At 36.4% G+C, this 24,206-nt stretch overlaps 1 protein-coding gene across 3 annotated transcripts in view; it reads right to left on the bottom strand.

Annotated features, from left to right (window-relative positions):
- rftn1b (raftlin, lipid raft linker 1b) overlaps positions 1-24,206 on the bottom strand; it is a 131,303-nt gene that overhangs the window by 36,059 nt on the left and 71,038 nt on the right. For 2 of the 3 annotated variants that reach the window (XM_065298919.1, XM_065298917.1), the window contains exons 6-7: positions 18,351-18,554; positions 3,234-3,355 (exon numbers count right to left, since the gene is read on the bottom strand). In XM_065298919.1, coding sequence (XP_065154991.1) covers positions 3,234-3,355; positions 18,351-18,554 — 326 coding nt within the window. The remainder of the gene's footprint in view (positions 1-3,233; positions 3,356-18,350; positions 18,555-24,206) is intronic. The other variant, XM_065298920.2, reaches the window with a different exon arrangement.

Raw genomic sequence — 24,206 nt, 5'->3', positions numbered from 1 at the left:
TGGCCGTCGGGCGGAGGAAAAAATATTGTAATGTGTTTGCATTCTCTCAGATTTAGTTAGGTAATTATTTTGTATGTAATTCGGCGTCATCTTGTTAGCCATTACTATCCTCACTAACAAGTGAAACTGTCAGGAAATGAAGTGAAAGCATTAAATCCATTATTCCTTTCGTTCACGTCTGATATGCGTGCTCCTCGGCTCCGCTCTTCATGAGTAGGCTTGCTCTTGTGCTCATCAAAAAGTATATTAAATGTTTCTTTATTTGTCATTTCGTTTAACCTCAGAGTCTAACATTATTCTAGCAATTCCCTTTTCTTTTTTTATTTAGTAAGTTAACTTAAATATGTGAGAACGAAAATATATTTTTAGTGATTTGCATGAAGAGAATATGATGTTAGAAGCTTCATTTTAAGCACTTAGTAGCTTAATTTATTTAAACAGTTTTAATAGGCTATTTTAAAAAGTTTATTTATATTTCTTGTCACTGTGTGCAGGTTCTTTTTTGTAGGCTATGACCAAAAAGGCTTAATAAATGTCACGTTGCATTACAATTTAAAGTATCAATAATGTCAAAAATGTGACGTGCAGTTCGGGTGTGTGTGTATGCTGTTTAAATTAGTGTTCTGAAGTTTTGACGAATTTTATAGACTTGTTATAGTTTTTATTCAAAAGTGACACCCATAGATTCAGGCCCACCCGGACTTAATCCATGCCCACCCATATGTCACGTTCTGCATCCGCCACTGTTAAAAATATCAAAAAATTCTTAAATTAAGATGCTTTTTCTTGATGAGCAAAACGACCCAAGAAAATAAGTCTAGTTTATAGACCAAACATATCAAATTTAAGTGATTTTGTACATAAAACGAGCAAAAAAATCTGCCAATGGGGTAAGCAAAAAATCTTAAACATTTTTCTTAAACACTAATTTCAAGAAAATTCAAGACAAATTTGCTTACCCCATTGGCAGATTTTTTTGCTATTTTCTTGGGTCCTTTTGCTCATCAAGAAGAAGCATCTTAATTTAAGAATTTTTAGATATTTTTAATGAAAACAAGACAAAAATACTTCTTGAAAATTTCTTGAAAATCATTTTTTGCAGTGTTTATATCGACTCTAGATGCGTAAATGAGATGAATACACTGCAAAAAATGATTTTCAAGAAAAATTTCTTTGTTTATTTGTCTTGTTTTCAGTAAAAATATCTAAAAATTCTTAAACTAAGATGCTTTTTCTCGAAGAGCAAAATGATCCAAGAAAATAAGTCTATTTTTTTTTTTGCCATAAAACAAGCAAAAAAATCTGTCAATGGGGTAAGCAAAAAATCTTAAACATTTTTCTTAAACACTAAATTCAAGAAAAATTCAAGACAAATTTGCTTACCCCATTGGCAGATTTTTTTTGCTTGTTTTATAATCACTAAAATGTGATATTTTTGATCTAAAAACTACACTTATTTTCTTGGGCTGTTTTGCTCATCAAGAAAAAGCATCTTAATTTAAGATTTTTTTTGATATTTTTACTGAAAACAAGACAAAAATACTAAGACATTTTTTCTTGAAAATAGTTTTTTGCAGTGTAGGTTTTAGCGGTTGCATATTAGTATACTGACTTACCAATTGTTCCTGAAATAGGATGCAGAGATAAAACGTACTGTTTGTCATCTGCATGTTCATTTCTGTAATTTCCATCTCATTGCACAGTGCCCAGAAAAAGTCTTTGTGAAGGTAAAATGGCATAAACTTTTTAGAAACACCACTTTTGTCATCACCCGTGGTTGCACAGACCATTACCATGTCAGCATAACATGATGTGCACGCCAAAAACAAAGCACAGTTTAGCCTTCTCTTTTATGCATGTTGCAGTATTGCGAGTATACCGAGTCTTTTTAAACTATTCCACCATCTTAATAATGCGAGGAGCTCGATGTCAGTGTAATAAAAGGCGGTTAAAGCAGTTTTCACCCTCAGTGCATCAAAACTAATAAGTCTTACTGGCGAGTAAATCTTCAGAGATTATCCCTTAAGGAAATTTAAAATGGAAACTTGCTTTTTGTGTTGTTGTGGTTCAAGGGCTGCGCCCCGGTGCCTGAGAGTCCTCATTGCATTACATTGCATCCAAGGTTACACTCGTATTGATTTTTTGTACGACAGGAATAGAGCTCTCACTCAATTTGACTCGTATTGAACAGACATGTCTCGGTTACCCGGAACAAGCGCTTAGGACATCTGTGCATACGCTTAAACGTTTACATATACATCGTTTTGTCTGCGAGCGCTAACTAAATAAATAAATGTCATGCATTAAGAAAGACAATGCACTATGTACATCATCATAAATAACCTTTATGATGGTGCTATATTAAAAGGCACTTTACAGAGGACCATCAGTGACTGATTGACGCTATGAGAGAAACATGATTTATGAGGCATGCAAAATAAACACGCAGGCCGACTGAAGACAGAAATATCAGTGAGAGAATATAAGACAATGATTGATGGCCAATGTCAGACGTATCAATTCAAAACGTCTCCATGCGTTCATGAAAAGATCCTTCTGTCCAATGAACCTACGCGTAGATGTATCTTTCCGATGTTTGGTACATACATCAACGCGGCCTTAAAGTATATTGCTACTGAACAGTATTTACAAATCACAGCCGCACTGAACTCTGGGAAATGTCAAGCCGACTTCAATTTGAATGCAAGCCGTCAGCCTGAATAATGTTGGACAGAAACACCGGCAGAGAGAGAAACCTGTCACGGCTCGGTAAAAAAAAGAGAGCGAGAGAGCCGAGCGAGGTGTGGGATTATAAAATAAAACTCAAAACTCGATTAGGTTGATAGCATCAGTACACAGAGCTAACACAACACTGACCACTTCTCACACACATATAAGCTCAAGTGAGACCAAACTGAGAGGAATCAATGCTGAAGTGACCAACATCTGATGTTAACAAGCGAGGCTCAGACTTTCTGTGCCATTACTGTCAATCAAACAGTCGTCCTGATGTGAAGTGGGATTTGCTGGGATGTTTCTTTGTGAGTTTGGCAATAAACTTTACAAAAACGCTGTGCAGTTTTGTCTAACGTTTTTTACAGGTATGTAGTGGTATAGTTGGTGCTGACTAGCGTCTCATTTAAATTGAGGCTTATACATTAAAGGTCTATTGGATTGTGTTGTTTTATTTATACTTGAAAAGGACAGAATAGAAATATGTGTGTTTGTCTTACGTCAATGACTGTCCACTGTTCCACCACAATAGCGTCGTACGCGGGGGTTGCGTTTATGTCGCCTTCCACGCCCTCCTGAAACACAAACACGCTGTCCACCGTCCTCCTGCTGAGTTGGTCTGCTAAAAAACAAAAATGTCAGACAATTATTATTTCTTACCTTAAAGTAAAACATGTAAAGTTACAGTTGGGCAGTTTAGGCACACAATTAAATAAAATGATATTTAAAAGTAAAGCTACATGCTTGAAACAATTATATTGGCATTACATATTTTGTGTAATGTAATCTCACTGCAAACATGACTTTCTTACTTAGTGTGTTTGTCTTGTTTTCAGTAAGGATATCAAAAAAATTCTTAAATTAAGATGTATTTTCTTGATGAGCAAAATGAACTAGGAAAATAAATCTAGTTTTTAGACAAACAATATAAACTTTAAGTAAATTAGTGCATAAAACAAGCAAAAAATTTGATAAGAAAAATGTTCTTAAAATAAGTTTACTTTTTTCATAAACACGTAAATCAAGAAAATTCTTCTTATTCCATTTTTTTTGCTTATTTTAAGCACAAATTCGCTTAAATTATATTTTTTGTCTAAAAACTAGACTTATTTTCCTAAGTAATTTTGCTCATAAAGAAAAACAACTTAATTTAAGAATTTTAGATATTTGTACTGAAAAAAAAAATTCATTTGCTAACCCCATTGGCAGATTTTTTTGCTTGTTTAATACACAAAATCACTTAAATTTGATATTTTTGGTCTAACAATTAGACTTATTTTCTTGGGTCGTTTTGCTCATCAAGTTAAAGCATCTTAATTTAAGAATTGTTTTGATATTTTTTACTTAAAGACAAAATACTAAGATTTTTTTTTGAAAATAATTTTTGCAGTGTATCTCCTTTGTTTATGAAGTGAGGCTGTGCAGTGGCTTCTGATTGGCCAACATGACTTTATGGTTATTAAAAAATTTACCTTTATGACTGGATTTGTATTCACATATGACCCAATCAGTGAAATTCAAGCTAAGGTCTCATATTCATATTTTACATTTGGCTCTGGTTTGAACCCATGACCTTTTGTGTTGCTTAAGCAGTGGACTAACTTAACAGGAGCATTGTCATTGTAAAAAAAAATATAAAAATAAATGCTTAGTGCTTTAAATTATAAATTTTGAGATACAGCACTCACATTTTCATTTATATTACTTTTAAGTTGAATAAAAGTCGTCATTTTGGGAGGAATATTGTGGTATTTTATACAAATGACATGACTTATCTGTGTGTTTCATTATTTAAAAAAATCATGTTTTATTATAATCTTCAATCAAAAACGCAAATCTCCTCCTTGAAATGACCCCCTTACTTCCGGTCATATGGATCGCAGGGATTAGCAATTAGCAACATGACCCAACTTCAAACAAATCAATCAGTTCTCAATTGACGAATTCAAATCCAGCTTTACCTTTTTTCATTTCAGAAGCCGTTTCATTCGGATATATGTCACCACGGGGGAAAATAAGACAATCGCTACTTCTGTGTAATGGCGACTTTATTAATTGTAATGACACTACTTTTTATTTTTATGTTGGAAGTTGATTTCCAAAACATTGATTTCATTCTTTGACATGACATTATTGAGTAAATATAGATAATAATATAATACAATAAAGATATCAAGGTAATATTTTCACTCAATATTCTTTACATTATGTGGGATGATTTTATGTAGAAAACAGGAAATTAAAAAAATGACTTAATATGGGTATTAATATATTTTATTAAGAATTGTAAAGTTATGTCTCATTTGGACAATTTGGAAAAAAACTAAAAATAATCTCTTTCTTTCTATATTAACATGATTAACAAAAAAATGTCCATTTTGTACCCTACCGCTGATGTAGCTTCAAGATTTAACTAAGCTTTTACTTTAAGACCAGCAAAAAACATCAAAAGAGAGACGCTGTACTGTTGGGGGAGTATTGGGTGCTAAATATATAAATACAGAAAGAAGATATTTGGAAGATGTGGATTTGTGGATTTATTTGAAATATTTAAAAATGATGGACACAAGACAGAGATTAATGAATAACCAGTCTAATTAACCAAGAAATCTAGAACATTACTGCTGATGAAATTAAAAAAACCTCTTTTAGATGTTAGAGCTGCACATTTTAATGGACCCGGCGTCACCGTCCGCCCCATGAGGTTCTTATACTTGGCCCCCGTTTTACCCTGAACTACATTCATGCTAGGATAATAAGCTCTGTTGAGTATTGAAGACGAAAGCATCTCGCTGTTATTTCTGTGTCCTCTCTCAGCCCAAAAGCTTCCTTATTACCCCTCCTCTATTTACACACTAATGCTGTTTGTGTTGCCCCCGTCGAGTCTGGGAGACACTCCAGATTACATTATGGGGGTGCGGAGGGGTGGGCGAACGTGGGCCGAGGGGGATTTCTAGGCGAGGGGAGGGTGGCCGTCACCGTCGCCTGCGTTCTTCCATCAAAAAAAAAACCTATTTAAGGCTGCACTTACTCAATTGGAGACATCTCACCGGTCTTTCAAGCAGGGCCATTGTTCTGTCCACCATACATCAGATGTTCCCACTTGGGAGCGTAATTGGAAAAGTCCACTCGGGAGATTGCCTCAGTAGGGCACGTCGTCTGGACGGATATGTGATGTCTCAGGTGAGAGAGCTGTCTTTTACAGACACGCCAAATGTCGACTCAATGTCCTGTTGGCCTTGTGAGGGGTCACTCATGAACATTGACAGGAGAGACGGAGAGCGAGACTGACCGTTTAATGGAGTTCAACTGCTGAATATGTGAAGTTAGTCTGACTGGGTCAGTCGTGACTGATAGCGTCTAGCTTTAAACGTGTCGGACCGGGCTGCTAATGCTTCAGACAGCTTATTTATATTTTACAGCGCGGGGTGGAAATAGGCCATGATGTGGGATTAGTGGATGTGTTAAATGTCAATCAGACAAGTTTTTGAATTAAGAAAACATTGAATGACTTCTTTAATATATACAATTTCTTTGTATCACCATGGATTGCAAAAATAATGACAATCAAGTAGCTCTTGATAACTGTTAAGCCAGCAGCTGACATGACAAACAGAGCCATGTTGTTTTTCGTCACCCATTTATTTTCTAACAATGTGATCTTTTTTTAGTCATGAACACTGACAGATGTACACTGCAAAAAATGGTTTTCAAGAAAAAAATTCTTAGTATTTTTGTCTTGTTTTCAGTAAAAAAAGATTTTTTTTTGTTGAAAATCATTTTTTTGCAGTGTAGCTTTGTGCTAGAAGATCAAACATACTGGATATAACAAAATTGTGCACTGCTATTACTATGAATAGAGTACGATGCAACGCTCAATATGGGTGCTTTGGCGACGGAAGTCCCGCCTTCCAGTTAAAAGAACCAATCGTCTATCAATAAAATATCGCACATGCATAGTAGCTGAAACGAAGGTGTTTTTCAGCGCAATTTGAGCTTAAGAAACAAACGTTATGGTACAGTTGATGTCAGCTTTAATTGTTGATCAGAAATAAGTTGTAAAAAAAAACTTTTTTAAAGGGACTTTAAGGGTTCGATTCCCAGGCAATATGCAAAAAAGATGAAGCGTTTGGTTCCAAAACGCAATAAATGCCTTTTTTATTGTTACCGCCAAAATTAGTATTGTATCAGGTCAGTATTTAAAAGTAAATTCTTAATTGTACACAAAAATCCAATATCCGCTGTGGTTTTGTGTCGTTTGTCTCTTTTTTTTCCCAACACTACAGAATGCAATAAATCCGCTCAACAAATCACAGCGCACCATTCCACGCATTGTAAACAATAATGGCGGCACTTTGAATACACACAGAATCCTAGTTTTCCTCATCTACTTTGTACTTCGTGGTCAACAAGCAACAAAAACAAAAACAAAATAGTAATTTTGATGGCATTGATAAATCTGTGGTGGTTTTCTGTGGCAGGGAAGAAACGTAAGCCATCAAAATCTGATAATTTAGGTGAGAGGCACTCGGGTGAAGGAAAAATGTTGGCTGTTGCTTGTTCTCACACGACGGCATCAAGTTTCTGTCATGCTAACACATTGACCCCAGGGGAACTTATGAAAAACTTTTCAACGAAAATCGAGCAGGACCAAAACATTTAAAGGAACAGTATGTAGGATTGTGGCCAAAACTGATATTGCAATCACAAAACTTGTGTCTAAAACTGGTACTGCAATCACACAACTGGTGGCCAGTACACAAAATGACAACATAAACATTAGTTGAGGGCTGCAACTCCACTTTTTAAATGACAATAGCCTGGCCAGACCACTGTTGTCAGTGTTATAAGTATTTGAAATGAAGTTGATTTCTTAATGTCTAGTGACATATCAGGGCCATTTTATGATTAATTGATATACATTTCTTACGTACTGTTCCTTTAACAGCTGATCGCTGTCAATAAAGTTCAGCAACGACATCCCAAGTATAACAGCAGAAATAGACCTTTCTCACAACTTCCGTATTTATGACCGCAAATACGCAATCGTCACGGAAATCTACTTCCTCCGCAATCAAGGCAATGTAAAAAGCCGTATCTGTTCCATCAATTCCCTGTTGATGGTGAAGTTAGACAGAAGTGGATTCAGGCTATCCGGCGAGACTTATAATGTGTCGTTTTAGTTAACAGTTCAGTAACAGTTAGACTCGCTCTCTACTTACCTAGAAATTTATGGACAAATTCTTCATAGAAAAAGTTTTCCTCCATTAGTCGTGTCACATCAGCAAATGTAATATTTGGCAAATCCGTTAACGAAGTTGTGTAGACTCTTTGATCCATTTTAAACTTGCCCGGGTTTATGTTTTTCTAGTGTGTTGACGCTTGACAGGAACTCCGCTTACATGACGATTACGTATTTCCGGTTACTGTGAGAAAGGTCTATGACCATGTTCTTTATATGACAAAATAAGTGTTTTGATTAATGCCATTAATGTTTTTTTTAATTAGTGTATACCAGTCATCTAAATGAATATAACATGGCAAAGATGAAAGTTTTATAGTATTTTGAAAAAAAAAAAACTTGTTATGGATTTATTGCATTTTGCAGAAAAAATAATCAGTTTTTATAATAAATCTTTAAAAATCAAATTATGGATTTGAAAATTTTTATGTTATTATAACCTAAATATGCTATGTGACAGTTTGTAACAGAAAATAATGTTTTTTATCTTGTCACTTTCTTGGTATAGAAAACATATTTTTACCCAAATTTGTCCAAATGGATTTATTGCGTTTTGGAATCAAACTCTTCAGATATACTTTGACTGCACTGTAAGTTGTTTTGGTTAAAAGTGTTTGCCGAATGCTTAAATGAAAATAAAATCAAGAAATGTGTATTAGAAAACTAAATAAGGTTTTCATGTTGACTTAAAAATAGACACACTTCAATTTTAACTCTTTCCCTGCCATTGACGTGTTATCTCGTTAATTAAGAGAAAAAATTTCCTGCCAATGATGCTTTCCTGATGAGTTTTTACGATAATATGTAATTCCACTATTATCCGCTATATTACCCAATTTATAAAGCAAAAACAAATTTGTCAACGTTTAAAACTCCATGTATGTTTTAATAGCTATTCTGAATCTGATCTCTAACAAAATTCCTGCAATTATTTCATCTTTTTGCTCAAAATTTTGTTTTATTTGAAGCAACCTACCCATATTTAAGAGGTTATAAAAAGAAAACAAATTAAGATAGGATGAAACGTTTTTTTTGTTTGAAAGCAGAAGGTCTGTTGTTTCCATGGGCGTAGATTTAGGGTGGGACGCTAGGGACATGTCCCTACCAATATTCAGAGAAGACTGAATTGTCCCTAGCAATAATTTCGACCAAACAATTAATCTGTATTCATATATAACCACTAATGTCCGTCTTGTTCTTGTGTTTTCTATTTTTTACTTATTATATTTTTGTCAGAAATCATTTAAATTAGATTAGAAATCATTTGCAATCCCGTTCTGTAAAAATAACGCTCTATGTGGTACACAAACGGTTAACAGCTTTCGTTCTCTGCAATGCCCGCCTCCGTAAGTCACATCGCTAATATGATTGGCTTTGCATTTCTTTAGTCCCGCCTCTCTAACGCACATTGCTAATATGATTGGATTAGCATTCTTGAGTCCCGCCTCTCTAACGCACATCACTTTTTGATGGGCTTGTCTTTACTCGCTACGTGTGATAGGATGGTTTCACTTTGTACAACGCGCCAAAGTTCACTCAACAAGACGCGCGTGATTATTCGGGCTACAGGTAAGTGAGGAAGAAAGTATTATTATACCCACTGTAACTGTTTCATGCACAAAAAAGTTGTGCCACATAATGATTCAAGGACAGTGTTTTCACCAATACACGACAATTCCATGTTAACCCTGAGGAGTTGCAAACTTCTGTCAACCTTTTATAAATGGGGTAGCAAGGTTATTTAGGGGGTTCCCTAATCCATGAAAGAAAATAACCCCAACATGGTAAAAACATGAATTCATGTCATGATTGCTGAATACTTTACATTACTGCACTGTGGTCATTACTTGCACAGATGTAGACATAATGTAAGGTTGCATTTTAAACTTAAAATTATTTTTTTTCCACACTGATTAACTGTCTGTTAATAAAAAGAAGATTTAATGTGAACTACAGAAACGTTAATAAACTGTGTTCAGGAAACAGCATGATATATATGCCTACTTCAACACTGGGATTTTTTGGCAAAATTAAATTAAGAATTAAATATTATTTGCATATTCTTCAATGTTATAAAGTTAATATGGATTCATATGTTACAATGTGATTTTATTTTTTTTGACAAAGACTTAAACAGCTACTGTTTATTAGGCTCTAGGACATAACGAATTGTTTATTATAGTACATTAAATTTGGGATGGCACCGAGGGTGGCGAGTCAGATGTCACTGAGTAAAGTGCATACTGAGTTGTCTGTTGTTTATGTCAAGTAAACGGTGATAAACAGTTTTTGCAATGCGACCATTTTATTTATGTCCCCACCAATGCCAGAATCAAACCTACTCCCTTGGTTGTTTCTTTTGATATATTTGTATGTTTATATATTTATAGAAGGAATTTTTCCTGGAATGCACTTTGTGAAAGTTTTGTGAAAATCACAAAAAATTCTGGCAGGGAATGAGTTAAGTAATGATTTGATAATGTATGTGTGTCTAGTCAATCGCTGCTGTCTCTCGTGGACCTGATTTTATTAATACTCTCATCCTTTTGTGTATTAGAAATGCAACAGCTGAGGTATCTCCCAAATTCTTTTCATAGCGAGATAATACCTTATTGGAAATTCATGCGCTGCCTTTAAGGGATCTGAATATAGGCAGAACGGCATGAATAGTCAGGTGCGTAAATGTCACACAGATGTGAGCGCATGTTATTTTCTCTGGGGGCAGGGGGGGTTTTGTCTGCTGCTGAAGTCATACAAAAGAAACGTTTTAGTCAACATTGTTGCTTGCAGGTTTGAAACCTGAAGCTGTGATGAGACGTGTGGAGGGATGCGTATGAATCTTTAAATGTGAAATTAATGTTGCCGGCCTATAATTTAAAATTCAGCATTGACTGATGGGTGGCACTCACATCAACGGCACACCCATCGCATTAAATAATGACTCCCACATCCCGTTTTTCCTCACCATGGAAACCAGAGGTCTGAAGGAAAGGGTGAGGGCGAGGGTGAAGGAAAGCTTCTTGTTAAAGGCCGTTCTCCTGGACAACTTCAATGTCACTGAAATGGAGGCAGACGAGGTCACGGGCGAGGTGTAAAAGTAAATCAGTGGAGCATAACGCCACACCAACAGCATTAACAAAGAGCAAAATCCATCAGGAGACTCTGAGCCTCCATCAAACCCCCATCCAGCCCTGGATCGGTGGATAAACTCATATCTGCTACCCGGAGGGCAGATTCGGATGGTGAAGTATAGCGGGTCGCGCCCCCTCCTGATCTCATGAGACTATCTTTCTGATCCTCTGTCAAATAGAGAGGCAAACCTGTCAAGAACAAATCCAGGTCATATTTCGGCTGAAAACGAAATAAATCTGAAGTTACAAAAAGAAAGCTTATAGGATCATTAAGATTTGTTTGTATTGTTGCATTGTTTTCAGAACAAAATATCAAGCATATAATATTCCCAAATTATTATATTGATGAACAAATTTAATTTACAGTACATTACTGTTGTCTGATTAACAATATATCTTTTCAGTTGTGATACATTTATACACTATTGTATGCGTTTTTAATGTCTTATTACACTGTAAAAAAAATCCGTAGAAATTACAATGTTATTGCAGCTGGGTTGCCGGTAATTTACAGTAGATTTAAATTTATGTTATTTACTGGCAAGAGTTTGTTCAAATGTAAACATTTTTTAAATATTAACAAGTCTTTTCCTTTACAGAATAAAACTATACAATAACAGCCTCATGCAAAGCATTCTGGGAACCAGAAATCATCATCAACCTTTTTCTGTTTTTTGCTTCAGATTTTGTTTCCCAGAACGTTTTGCTTGATGCTGTTTTTTTTAGTTTTACTCTGTAAAGACAAAGACTTGTAAATGTTAAATGATCATTCAACTTTAAACAAAATCTTGCCAGTAAATAACATAAATTTAAATCTACTGTAAATTACCGGAAACCCAGCTGCAATTTCTACGGATTTTTTTTTACAGTGTACTGTATATTGCAGATTATAATGATAACCATTAAACTGTATTAAAGTAATACGATTGAATGTGAAATAAATAAATAATGGTCCTCAATAAAGTCTTAATTTCCTTATGCTTAATAGAAGACCTTTATTATTTCTTATTTTCTTTTGATTCTTGTTGAAATATGACCTTAACTTGTTTTTGTGAGACTCTGGGTCTTGGGTCGAGATCTGTTATGCACGTGCGAGTTCATCCTCACGTATTACAGACGTGTGGATGTTTACAGCGAGAACACACTGTGTGAGCACATCACCATGGAGTTCTCATTATGCATTCGCAGACCAGACTCAAAGAGAGGCTAAATTTGGAGAGATCTGGACCATGTGCTCACAGGGCCGATAATGAATGCGACTCCAGTCTTTCATGTAATCAGACGCTTATGAAAAGTCTACATGCTGCTGGTGCTTTGATATCACATTGTTCCCAGAATCCACAGGGCGTCTCGCATCGCGCCTTCCACCTCCTGTAACACGGCTCTCACTTCCTGTTCGTTCTGTTTTTGCGCGTGTTGTTGGCATGAGCAAAGTCATTTATCTTTCTACACTTCTAGAGTTGTAAAAAAAACATATTTGTGACAAATGTGTACTTTTGTTTTTTACTTTAGTTACAGCTCAAGTTGTACAAGTTAGTTGATAAGTCATCAGTATTAACAAACGGCTAACCCTGAGTATTTAACTAATTTTGCACCATTTATGTTCCAATGCTATATTCACTTTCGGACCTACGCTTTCTGCTCTTTATTGACTTTGACCTGTTAACCTTAGCAACTACATAGCAACAAACTGCAATTTACTCCTTACACTTTAGCAATCACATAGCGATGCTCAATAGCAACCAGCCTTAACACCCTAGCAATTGCAAGATATCACATTGCAAAACACCTTAGCAATCACATAGCAAATGCCTCCACAACCAGCTAGAGTACCCTAGCAACTGCAAGGCATCACATTACAATCCACTCGAACACTCTGCAGGGCAGCATACTACACCTTAGCAATCACTTAGTAATGCCTTAGCAAACAGCTACACCTTAGCAATCACTCAGAACACACTAGCAATCACATAGCAATGCCTTAGCAACCAGCTAGAACACCCTAGCTACTCCATGGCAACATACTACACCCTAGAAATCACAAAGTGATGCCCTAGCAACCAGCCAAATCCTCTAGAAACCACGAGGCAACTTATTACAATGCACTCAGAACACCTTAGCAGTCACAAAGTAATACCCTAGCAAATGTAAATCATCACATTACAGTCCACTTGGAACACCTAAGCAATTACATAGCGATACCTTAGCAACTATCTAGAACACCCTAGCAACTCCATGGCAACATACTACACCTTAGAAATCACTTAGTAATGCCTAAGCATCTAGCTACAACTCAGTACATTTTAGCAATCACATAGTGATGCCCTAGCAACCAGCTAGAATACCATAGCAACTCCATGGCAACATTCTACACCTTAGAAATCACAAAGTGATGCCCTAGCAACCAGCCAAACCCCCTAGCAACTACAAGGAAACATATTACAATGCACTCAGAACACCTTAGCAGTCACAAAGTAATACCCTAGCAATTGTAAATCATCACATTACAATCCACTTAGAACATCTAAGCAATTACATAGCGTTGCCCTAGCAACCAGCTAGAACACCCTAGCAACTCCATGGCAACATACTACACCTTAGAAATCCCTTAGTAATGCCTTAACATCTAGCTACACCTCAGCAGCAACTCAGTACACTTTAGCAATCACAAAGTGATGCCCTAGCAACCAGCTAGAATACCATAGCAACTCCATGGCAACATTCTACACCTTAGAAATCACAAAGTGATGCCCTAGCAACCAGCAAAACCCCCTAGCAACTACAAGGAAACATATTACAATGTACTCAGAACACCTTAGCAGTCACAAAGTAATACCCTAGCAATTGTAAATCATCACATTACAGTCCACTTAGAACACCTAAGCAATTACATAGCGATGCCTTAGCAACCAGCTAGAACACCCTAGCAACTCCATGGCAACATACTACACCTTAGAAATCACTAAGTAATGCCTTAGCATCTAGCTACACCTCAGCAATAACTCAGTACATTTTAGCAATCACATAGTGATGCCCTAGCAACCAGCTAGAATACCATAGCAACTCCATGGCAACATTCTACACCTTAGAAATCACAAAGTGATGCCCTAGCAACCAGCCAACCCCCCTAGCAACTACAAGGAAACATATTACAATGCACTCAGAACACCTTAGCAGTCACAAAGTAATACCCTATAACAATTGTAAATCATCACATTACAGTCCACTTAGAACACCTAAGCAATTACATAGCGATGCCTTAGCAACCAGCTAGAACACCCTAGCAACTCGATGGCAACATACTACACCTTAGAAATCCCTTAGTAATGCCTTAAAGTCGCCATGAAACGGAAGTAGCGATTGCCTTATTTTCCCCGTGGTGACGTATATCCGAATGAAACGGCTTTTGAGATGAAATAAGGCAGGGCTGGATTTGAATTTGTCCATCGAGATCTGATTGGATCGTTTGAAGTTGGGTCGTGTTGCTAATTGCTAATCACTGCGATCTTCTCCCGGACCCCGCCCACCTGCCATACTTTTGACCGGAAGTGAAGAGAGATCGTTTTGAGGAGGGGAGGAGATTTGCATTTTTGATTAAAGATTATGAGCACACACAAATTTTTTAAAAATAATGAAGCTCACAGATAAGTCATTTGTTAATAATACCACAATATTAAAAATACATATATAGTTTTTCATTTCAATTTCATTGCGACTTTAACATCTAACTACACCTCAGCAGCAACTCAGTACACTTTAGCAATCACATAGTGATGCCCTAGAAACCAGCTAGAACACCCTAGCAACTCCAGTGCAACATACTACACCTTAGAAATCACTTAGTAATGCCTTAGCATCTAGCTACACCTCAGCAGCAACTCAGTACACTTTAGCAATCACATAGTGATGCCCTAGCAACCAGCTAGAACACCCTAGCAACTCCATGGCAACATACTACACCTTAGAAATCCCTTAGTAATGCCTTAACATCTAACTACACCTCAGCAGCAACTCAGTACACTTTAGCAATCACATAGTGATGCCCTAGAAACCAGCTAGAACACCCTAGTAACTCCATGGCAATATACTTCACCTTAGTAATCACATAGCGAATGCTTTAGCAACCAGCTAGAACACCCTAACAACTGCAGGGCAGCATAATACACCGTAGCAATCACCTAGTGATGCCTTAGCAACCAGCTACACCCTTGCAATCACCTTAGCAATCACACTTTAGCAATCACAAAGCGATTCCCTAGCAACCAGCTTTAACACCCTAGCAATTGCAAGATATCACATTACAATCCACTAAAAACACCTTAGCAATCACATTGTAAATACTTTAGCAACCAGCTAGAACACCTGCAGGGTAGCATAGTACACCTTAGCAATCACCTAGTGATGCCTTAGCAACCAGCTACACCTTTGCAATCACCTTAGCAATCAATCAGAACACTTTAGCAATCACATTGCGATGCCCTAGCAACCAGCTAGAATACCCCAGTAACTCCATGGCAATATACTTCACCTTAGCAATCACAAAGTGATGCCCTAGCAACCAGCCAAACCCCCTTGCAACTGCAAGGCAACATATTACAATGCACTCAGAACACCTTAGCAATTACATAGCAATGCCTTAGCACCCAACTAAATCACCCTAGTAAATGCAAAACAATCAGTTTAAATCCATTCAGAACACCTTAGCAACAACCTGGAACCCTGGCCATGCATCAGCCCAGATTTATAAGAGTTCAGATCTGCTTGTGCTCAGATTATTTTAGGCTATTTTAGGACAACTTGCCCCTGTTGAATTGCACCAAACTTGGCAGTGAGTTTACAGAGTTTGCAGGGGAATCATTACTGAAAATTAATAAACTAATCAGAGTCCTGGGTTTTGCATCATTGCCACGTGAAGATCCAAAGAGCTCTAAATGATGACAAATACCCCGCTTTCCAAATGTCCCTCGTGTTATAACCCCACCACACAAAAACCTATATGAGGTTTGCTATCAGAAACATGAAGCTTAACTCGAGTCACCAGAGCATTTCCAACAGAGCGATGAGATCCTGTGTGTAGATCTCTCGGCTGCACGCTGAATTGCATTCGGTAAATACTTCACGTGCACCAGAGCGAGCGAAACCCCGCAAGCTATTTTAATAGGATGCTTAATTACTGAGACAGAAAGTAAATAAAGGGAGAAAACACATCAAACTAATTACATTTTCAACATTTTGATCCATGTATTGGAGGTGATGTGATCTTTGTGCTTCTGAATCTTCTCAAACATAATATAAAATATATGCCACTATGGCCACCATTGTAAATAAGAACCTGTTTTAATGACTTGCCTGTAAAAATAAAGGTAAAAAAAGCTTATGCTATTATTTTAAGTACCTCTTATATATTTGCAGATGCAGGGGATAAAGTTGAGAACACGTGACGCCCTACAAATATGAAGCATTCGAATTTTTAGGAATCTGCCTTTTCTGAAGGTAAGTTTATTTAAAGCAAAGTTTTTCACATTTTTTTGTTTTATTTAATTTTGCTTCGGGTTTAATGCTGTCATTCTTTTTGTTTTTTGTCCCAGCATGCTGCAGGTATGAAAGAAAATTGTATAATTGGATAATTTGTTAAAATTTAAGTTAGTAGTCAAGCAGTTGTGCGTTTATAAGACATCTAATAGAATCCAAACACATCCCAGACGTCAAGGTTAAAACATGACAAAACTTGGGCTGTCAGTGAAAATAAATAAATGAAATAAAATAAATGAAAGTAAAAACCTTGTAGTCACTGTTGACTGTCCTTACATGATGAAATATCAGACATACAAATTATTTTGGCAAAAATGACATCAATCAAATTCAAGTTTATTTAGGCTAGAAGTGGATTATCAATAGCTGGACAATATCGTGTCTATAGTTAACCTAGAAAATAAAAAGGGAGGCTATTGCATGCTGGGTACCTATACGTCTTCCTAGCCAATATTTTCTATTGAAGCAATCTACAGTTCTACAGGGGAGAGCATGGGCGAAAGTACCATTTTTCAAAAAAACTTAATTTTAAAAACTAAATGTTTTAGACAGAGATACATTTTTGCTGTGGTCAGTAACTCACAAGTTTGGTCTATCAATACCAGGTGGAATTTTGAACAAATGTAAAACGACTTCAGTATAATTTCACTTTAAACATAAACAGCGCATTGTTACTTTTGACCCTGTCAGCTGGGACGAAAATAACACACAGGTGGGTCAAATGTAACACAAAAGAACAAGATAGATTTTTGTGTTACACTTGTTTTAGTAAATGTACATGACTATGACCTTGTTAAAATGTAACTGCAAACTTATTTCGTCATTTATCTTTGTAAAAAAATATTAAATACATTTTTTATTTAAATTTCAGTTTCATCAAATGTTTCAAAAGCAACCTGACAGTACAACCTTGAATTATTGAGAATAGAAATTTTTTCAACAGTATGAACACTATAAAAATTAAATTAGCATAATATAAATTCTCAACATAATGAAACAGTATTGGCAGCGGTTAAACCCAATTTACTTTTATTTTGAAAAACTTTGAAACGTCAAACTTCAGGATGTGTTACGTGCTTAAGATTCTGTCATAGTTTGAAATGCAAATGTAATCAAGGCTCGGAAAAAATCGCTTTGTTACTTTCGCACGCATTACTATTCACCACTACTTATCCCCCAACACTGAACTGTACGTTTTGACCAAGGAAACACAAAATCATAAACAAAAGTCTGTCCTTATGAAGCAGTAGAGAAAATCATTAAGATTCATTAAGTTTCAAAACATAAATTAAAGATGCAGTGTGTAGATTTTAGCGGCATCTAGCAGTGAGATTGTGAATTGCAACCAAAGGCTCAGTCCACCATTAACCGAAACGCATTAGCTGCTACAGGACAAACATGTTGTTGTCTAAGACAAAATACAGTAGTGATAAAACGCGCTCTGTACAGCAGTACAGAGCAGTTTGCCCATTTAGGACTACTGTAGAAACATGGCGGCACAAAATGGTGACTTCCATGTAAGGGGACCAGTGGTGTATGTAGATAAAACTGCTTATTCCAAGGAAATAAACACATAACTGTTCATTATGCAAGGTCTTTATACACCACTGGTGATATAGTTATGTATATTTTATATTGCATTTCTGTCATTAGATCCTTCTGAAAGTTACACACTGCACCTTTAAGTTTGAAAAGTATCAGACCAAACTCACCATTGTCATTGGTCAGTTGAAAGTATCCATCCACGAGTAAAGCACCGCTGTTGAAATGTTGGGTCATGTGGTCGAGCCAGTTTGCCTCTAAAGTGCAAATACCATCACCGAGCGGCTGGACCCAGAGAGGAACTTTAACAGTGTAGTACTTGAACTGACCCTCACGGCGACCAGGAAAATTAAACAATCCAAAGAGCTCAGCTCCTGTGGACACATAAGAAACTCATCACTAAAAATACAAGTGAGGCTCATTTTCTGATATTTCTATTAAAGCTTTCCTTGCTAAAAATGCATGTGCATATTGTAAAATGTAGTATTACAGGTGGTGTTTTAAGGTGTTCACAGGGATCTTTCAAATAAAAAGGTTATTTTAAAATGAAGCTGCGTTGTTTTGCACCATACAATAGGCGTCGTTTTTAAGCCACCTTTTGAAATACTTTCTTCTGGCCAGATTCTAAAACAGAATTATATCTATACTACAGGGATATCCCATAATGCATTGTGTTGAACTGAAAGAAAAAATGTGTGGGATTTAGAAATGAGAAAATAGCTCAGTTATATATGTGACCTTGGACCTCAAAACCCAGAGTTGCATGGGTATATTTGTAGCAACATTGTATGGTTCATTACAGAGTTTTCTTTTATGCCTACTGGAAATATATAAAAAATTATTTATCACTAGTAATATGTGTTGCTAAGGACTTTACAGATGATTTTTTTGCATCCTCACATTTTCAAATAGCTTTATATTGGACAAATATGTTCATATCCTAACAAACCATACATCAGTGGAAAGTTTATTCAACTTTCAAATGATTAATAAATCTAAATGTCAGAAAATGTACCCTTATGCCTGGTTTTGTCCAGGTTCATATACTGTACATATAATTTATTCCCAATGAAAGAACACATGATTATAGAGTAGGTGTCCCAAGTTTGTTAAAAAAAAACAGCATGGCTTTGAGCCACTTTAATCTAGTCCAGCCAAAATTAGCACTAAGCAGGGTAATTTTATTTCTTGTGTTATAGTCACTGTCTGTTGATTATTGCTCTCTGAAGTGTGTGTTTCTTTACTGTTGTTCTTCACACTTTATTCATTAGCTTGTAGTTTGTCTTAATTGCTAATTAGCTTGTGCCCTGCTCTTGTAATGAGGGAAATTATCTAATACAGTTGGCAATCTTGAGCGAGTGTTTGCAACCATCGTTTCTCACCGGAACAGCCTCGCTCTCGGGAGAACTGACCATCCATTCTAAACGAGATTACGTTTAGTAGAAAAACAAAATAGCACTTAAATCTGCCACACGGAGAAGAGGAGCTCACCTAATGGATTACGATAATGTAAGATGAATTTGTTTGTGTGCCCGACTTGGCCCCATAAAGTTGTCCTATTCAGATCTATATTAGAACTAATGGGAAATTGACCGAAAAGATAAATATGGATGCACTTTTGTTTTGGCAGCGATCATTTAGCTCGTGGCTGACTGCATTGAGTCATTAGGAGTCTCTGACAGGACCGGGCAGAGTAAATGAGAGAGCGCTTTCTAAAGCACAAAGCAAACTTTCAGCAAGAATAAATCATTGTCGTTTAACTTGAGGTGGCTGTGCAACAGGTGCTTCTGTACATTATAAATAATCTGCAACTTTATTAATTACTTATTTTTATTTCATTTATGGCCCTTTTTGCCAATTTAATAGATAAGGACAGTGGGAGATGGGCCAGGTAATGATGCAAGCCAGATAGGGACATGCATGTCCAAAAGTTTTTCTATGGCTTTTAAGAGTTAGTTTCCTCATGCTAAACAAATGCAAAGTGTCAAAAAAACAGTAGGATGTGTTACCGAATATTTCTGTGCTGAATGCACTTCGCCAGGGTTCGTACAAGTTTTGCAGGTCCAGATGACGTATCAGGGGTCAGCCATACATATCATTTATTTTGTGGGCACTTCCCCTGGAAAAGCATGCCCACACGTCAATCAACGGGAGAGCGAAAACCGAGAATGCTAGAAGACAGACATCACTTCACGCGACTGTTTTGTTTTATATCAAGAATCAACAATGGTATGAAAGAAGATGTGTGTTTTTGAATTTAAGGATAAGTAAGCCATGTTTATGGAAACAATGGTTATAATTTGTTTATCCGGGGTAGCAGCGGAGTTGCGTGTGTGTGTTTCTTTAACGCTGGTTTTTATTAAAAAGTCCCAACCGAGTCATGAGTTGCATGCGGTAAGTAAGACTTCTGTGTTATGTTGGAAATAGGCGCGCATCTTGTATCAACGACACAAACATGTAGTGATTCATAAGTTAAACAGTGTTGTATAAAGTGTTACATGACACGTGACTCGCTCCTTCCGCAGCTCGTAACTCCTTCTTCCGAATATTTTTGTACGTTATTGGAAAGAATAGGTAAAGCTGATCTGTCTTATAAATCTGATTAAACTAAAGACTCTTTAGAGATATGAAGCATGTAATACTACTCTATAGGTACTCCAGATTAACATCAGATACGCAGAAACAGCATGTGTTATCTTTAATTTATGCAGATTTAAAGACCCACAACAGAGATGTGCTGCGTCAAAAATCACCTACTTTTATCTTATATAGTAGGCGAAAAACAGCAGGCAAGGCAAGTAGAGGTTGTCACTGGTCCACTTAGATCCAAAAACCCGAGGTCTGACCCAAGACCCGAGCGGGTTATGGTCTTAAAGTTTCACATGTGCCTCGGACCGGTAATAATATTAGCGGCATCGGGTATCAAGTAATTTAAAATGAATGTGTTTTTCCAAGAGCCCTTATGACATTGCGTGGCTGGGGTAGGTTCATTTTTGTTGAGACAGACCTGTCAATACATTTTGAATGCACATTTTAGTGGTTAGTGGTGTCGTCGTCGAATACAAATGAACAAAATGGAGCCGCGTGCCAAATTGGTTGCTAGGCCACCAGGGTTTCTTTCTATCTTACTGGTGCGTGCAGGGATGCAGACTGCACGCATCCGTGCCGTTTACATTCGGGTCAAGTCGGGTAAAAAAAAAGTGCCACTGGGTCGGACTTGGGTCTGATTTTTTTCATGTTTGTCTCAGTTCTCAATGCATGTCGAGTTCGGGTAAAAAGTGATTGGGTCGGGTACATTTCTTTGGACCCGAGAAGACCTCTAGCGAGTAGTATCTCCAAATTCATAAAAAACAGTAGGTTAAAAAGTACCTGTTTGACCTAATATTTTTTTGAAGTGTGGAATCGATGGACACTTTACTATCCCATGAGCTCTCAGGAAGGAGTCACCCAACGAAAAAGACGAAGGAGAGGCATCGTCAGTGTTGGAAAGCGGTAATACGGCTCTATTTAAATGTTAATGCATAAAACAGTTGTTCCTTGTGATTAACTTCCTCCAGGTTAATGGCTGACTTGTTTTTATGACGGCATATGTCACATGATGTTTAACGTGGTGGTACGTCTGAATTTCATTCACACTACCCATATTCATAATATATAGAACGTAGGTACCTTATCTAATTTATATGCGACACTGGGATGCTCTCTTCCACAGGTGGGCATCATATGACAGATGTGCCTGTGATGTTCAGTGACTTCTAAATGTTTTGTCATGAGTAGCAAACCAGCACAGGTGTTACCCCCCACCAGGTTTACTGTCATCATTACTAACCCGTATGACAGGTCAAACACTGTGTTTATCTGAGGTTACAACAGCCATGAACATGATGAGTCTGTATCTGTTTGCATGTGAATTGCATCACATGAAACCAAACATCCCCAAAGATTCAGGCCTGCATGTTAAGTAGATCTGATGAGAGCTGTGGAAATCTTTCACTTGTGTCCTTTCTTTGACTTCTTTGTACTACTGTACCTTCCTTTATTTTGCGCAGAATAATTTTAATTTCCAAAATTCTTTCCCAACCAATCCTTTGTTGTACAAGAGTCACACAAAAAGGTTTTTCTTGGACTTTTGAAGTTGAATGATTTGATGTGTTATGCACAGTCATGATCATTAAACTGTAATTTTTGCAGTTTGCCACCCCCAATCTGCCATCGGTTTAATCTTTCCAACTTAATCCAACACTATTGATTGAGGACTGAATGTTATCCGGCCCTCTACACTCTTAAAGGGCACCTATTATGGCATTTTTACAAGATAATAGATCATATAAGTCTCAGGTGGGTGATTCTTGCGAAATTAGACTTATGAGGTGTCATGGAACATTTTGATAATAAAAGTAAATGCTATCAAAATAAGAAGCATACAGTTACAAACATCTCTTCATGTATTATTTTGCACATGATTTCAAATGACATCATATAAACAAATTTTGTTGTTTTTTCCACATTTAAGGGGAAATTTTTCATTACCGCAACGTGTCCATGACTGGATTTGGGTTCTTTGACATGGAAATATTTATAAGTAAAAAGTCTAAAAAATAAAAAGCTTCAGTGCATGTTATACTATAAACATTTACAGTAAAGAAACATGTGGTATTTGGTGATCATTGGTAAATGTAGAGACAATAATAAGAAATATAAATGTGTCCAAGAAACATTTTCTCATCCTCCGCAACAATTTTCAATAATTGTTTAAGCCCTCGAGGAACTAACATTAAAAAAATATATTTGGAAGGGACATAATTGACTGTGACCTAGACAACTTTTTAGTTGTCATTACCGAAACTTGAGTTTGTAAATGCATATTTTTAATGTAATATCATGTTGCGGTAATGATAATTTTTGATAATGATAATCTAATAAATGTAAATAATTCTATAGGAAATATTTTTTAAATCCTCTAAAAATAATGGTTAAGTTCAGACCTTAATCTTATATGTGCAAAAAAAAAAAGGTCTTCAAGAGCTTTTTAAAAATTCTGATGCTGGACATTTTCGAAATCTGGATTTCAAGAGAATCACCCAGGTGTGCCCAGAATGTGTCTGTGAAGTTTCAGCTCTAAATACTCCACAGATCAACAGACAGTGAGCGCTTTCAGTTCAAATAGATCTGATTAATACAGTCTGAGACAATAGTATCTAGTGGACAGAGTACAACTCGCTGAGGGTGGAAACTAATGCAGGTTGTAAGTGGGCGGGGTTTATCATTGTGACCTCACATTGATAAGAGAATAAAAATGGCATATCTAATGAGACTGCTTTGGTTTAATGGGGATTAAAAAAAAACAATGGTGGATTTTTTCATCGTAGAGTGGTTGTGTTCACACACACTGCCAAGGTGCTTCATGATGTCATAGAAGAACCATTTTGGGCTGAATGGTTCCATAAAGAACCTTTAACATCTGTAGAACCCTTTCTGGTTCAAAAAAGCTTTTTGTAGTGAAACTGATATTATGCAAAGTAATGATATGAAAGTAATGGTTCTTTGACTGAATGTTTCTTTGAGGAACCAAAAATGGTTCTTCTGTGAAGAACACTTTAAGCATATTTATTTTTAAGAGTGTGTTTGGTGTCGCTACTGTTTAAGAAATTACTTCATTAACCTTTCACATTTATTTTTGTACACATCACAGTATTAAATATTCAGTTTTCCGACTCACACTGATGAATGAGTGATGCTGTGTGCAAGGCTTAGCAATTCAAAAAAAGGTCTTTAAAATACACTAGCACAAAGAAAACTTTGACTCACTTAATAAATGAACTTGAACAAAATTAAATGCTAATTAGAATCAATGCACATAATTAACTAATTAGCTTTGCACCAAGAACATTTTAAGCACCATTAATATCTTTTGTATGGATATTATTTTAATGAATATGCATCCAGGTGTTTAATCTAATATTTTATATTTAAATTCCCTTTATTCTCTACGGAGAAATTTTTTATATCGTGCATTAGTACAAGTC

The sequence above is a fragment of the Paramisgurnus dabryanus genome, chromosome 13 (assembly GCF_030506205.2).
Source record: "Paramisgurnus dabryanus chromosome 13, PD_genome_1.1, whole genome shotgun sequence".
In the NCBI taxonomy this organism is placed as follows: domain Eukaryota; kingdom Metazoa; phylum Chordata; class Actinopteri; order Cypriniformes; family Cobitidae; genus Paramisgurnus; species Paramisgurnus dabryanus.
This window is presented reverse-complemented; position numbering and strand designations above follow the sequence as displayed.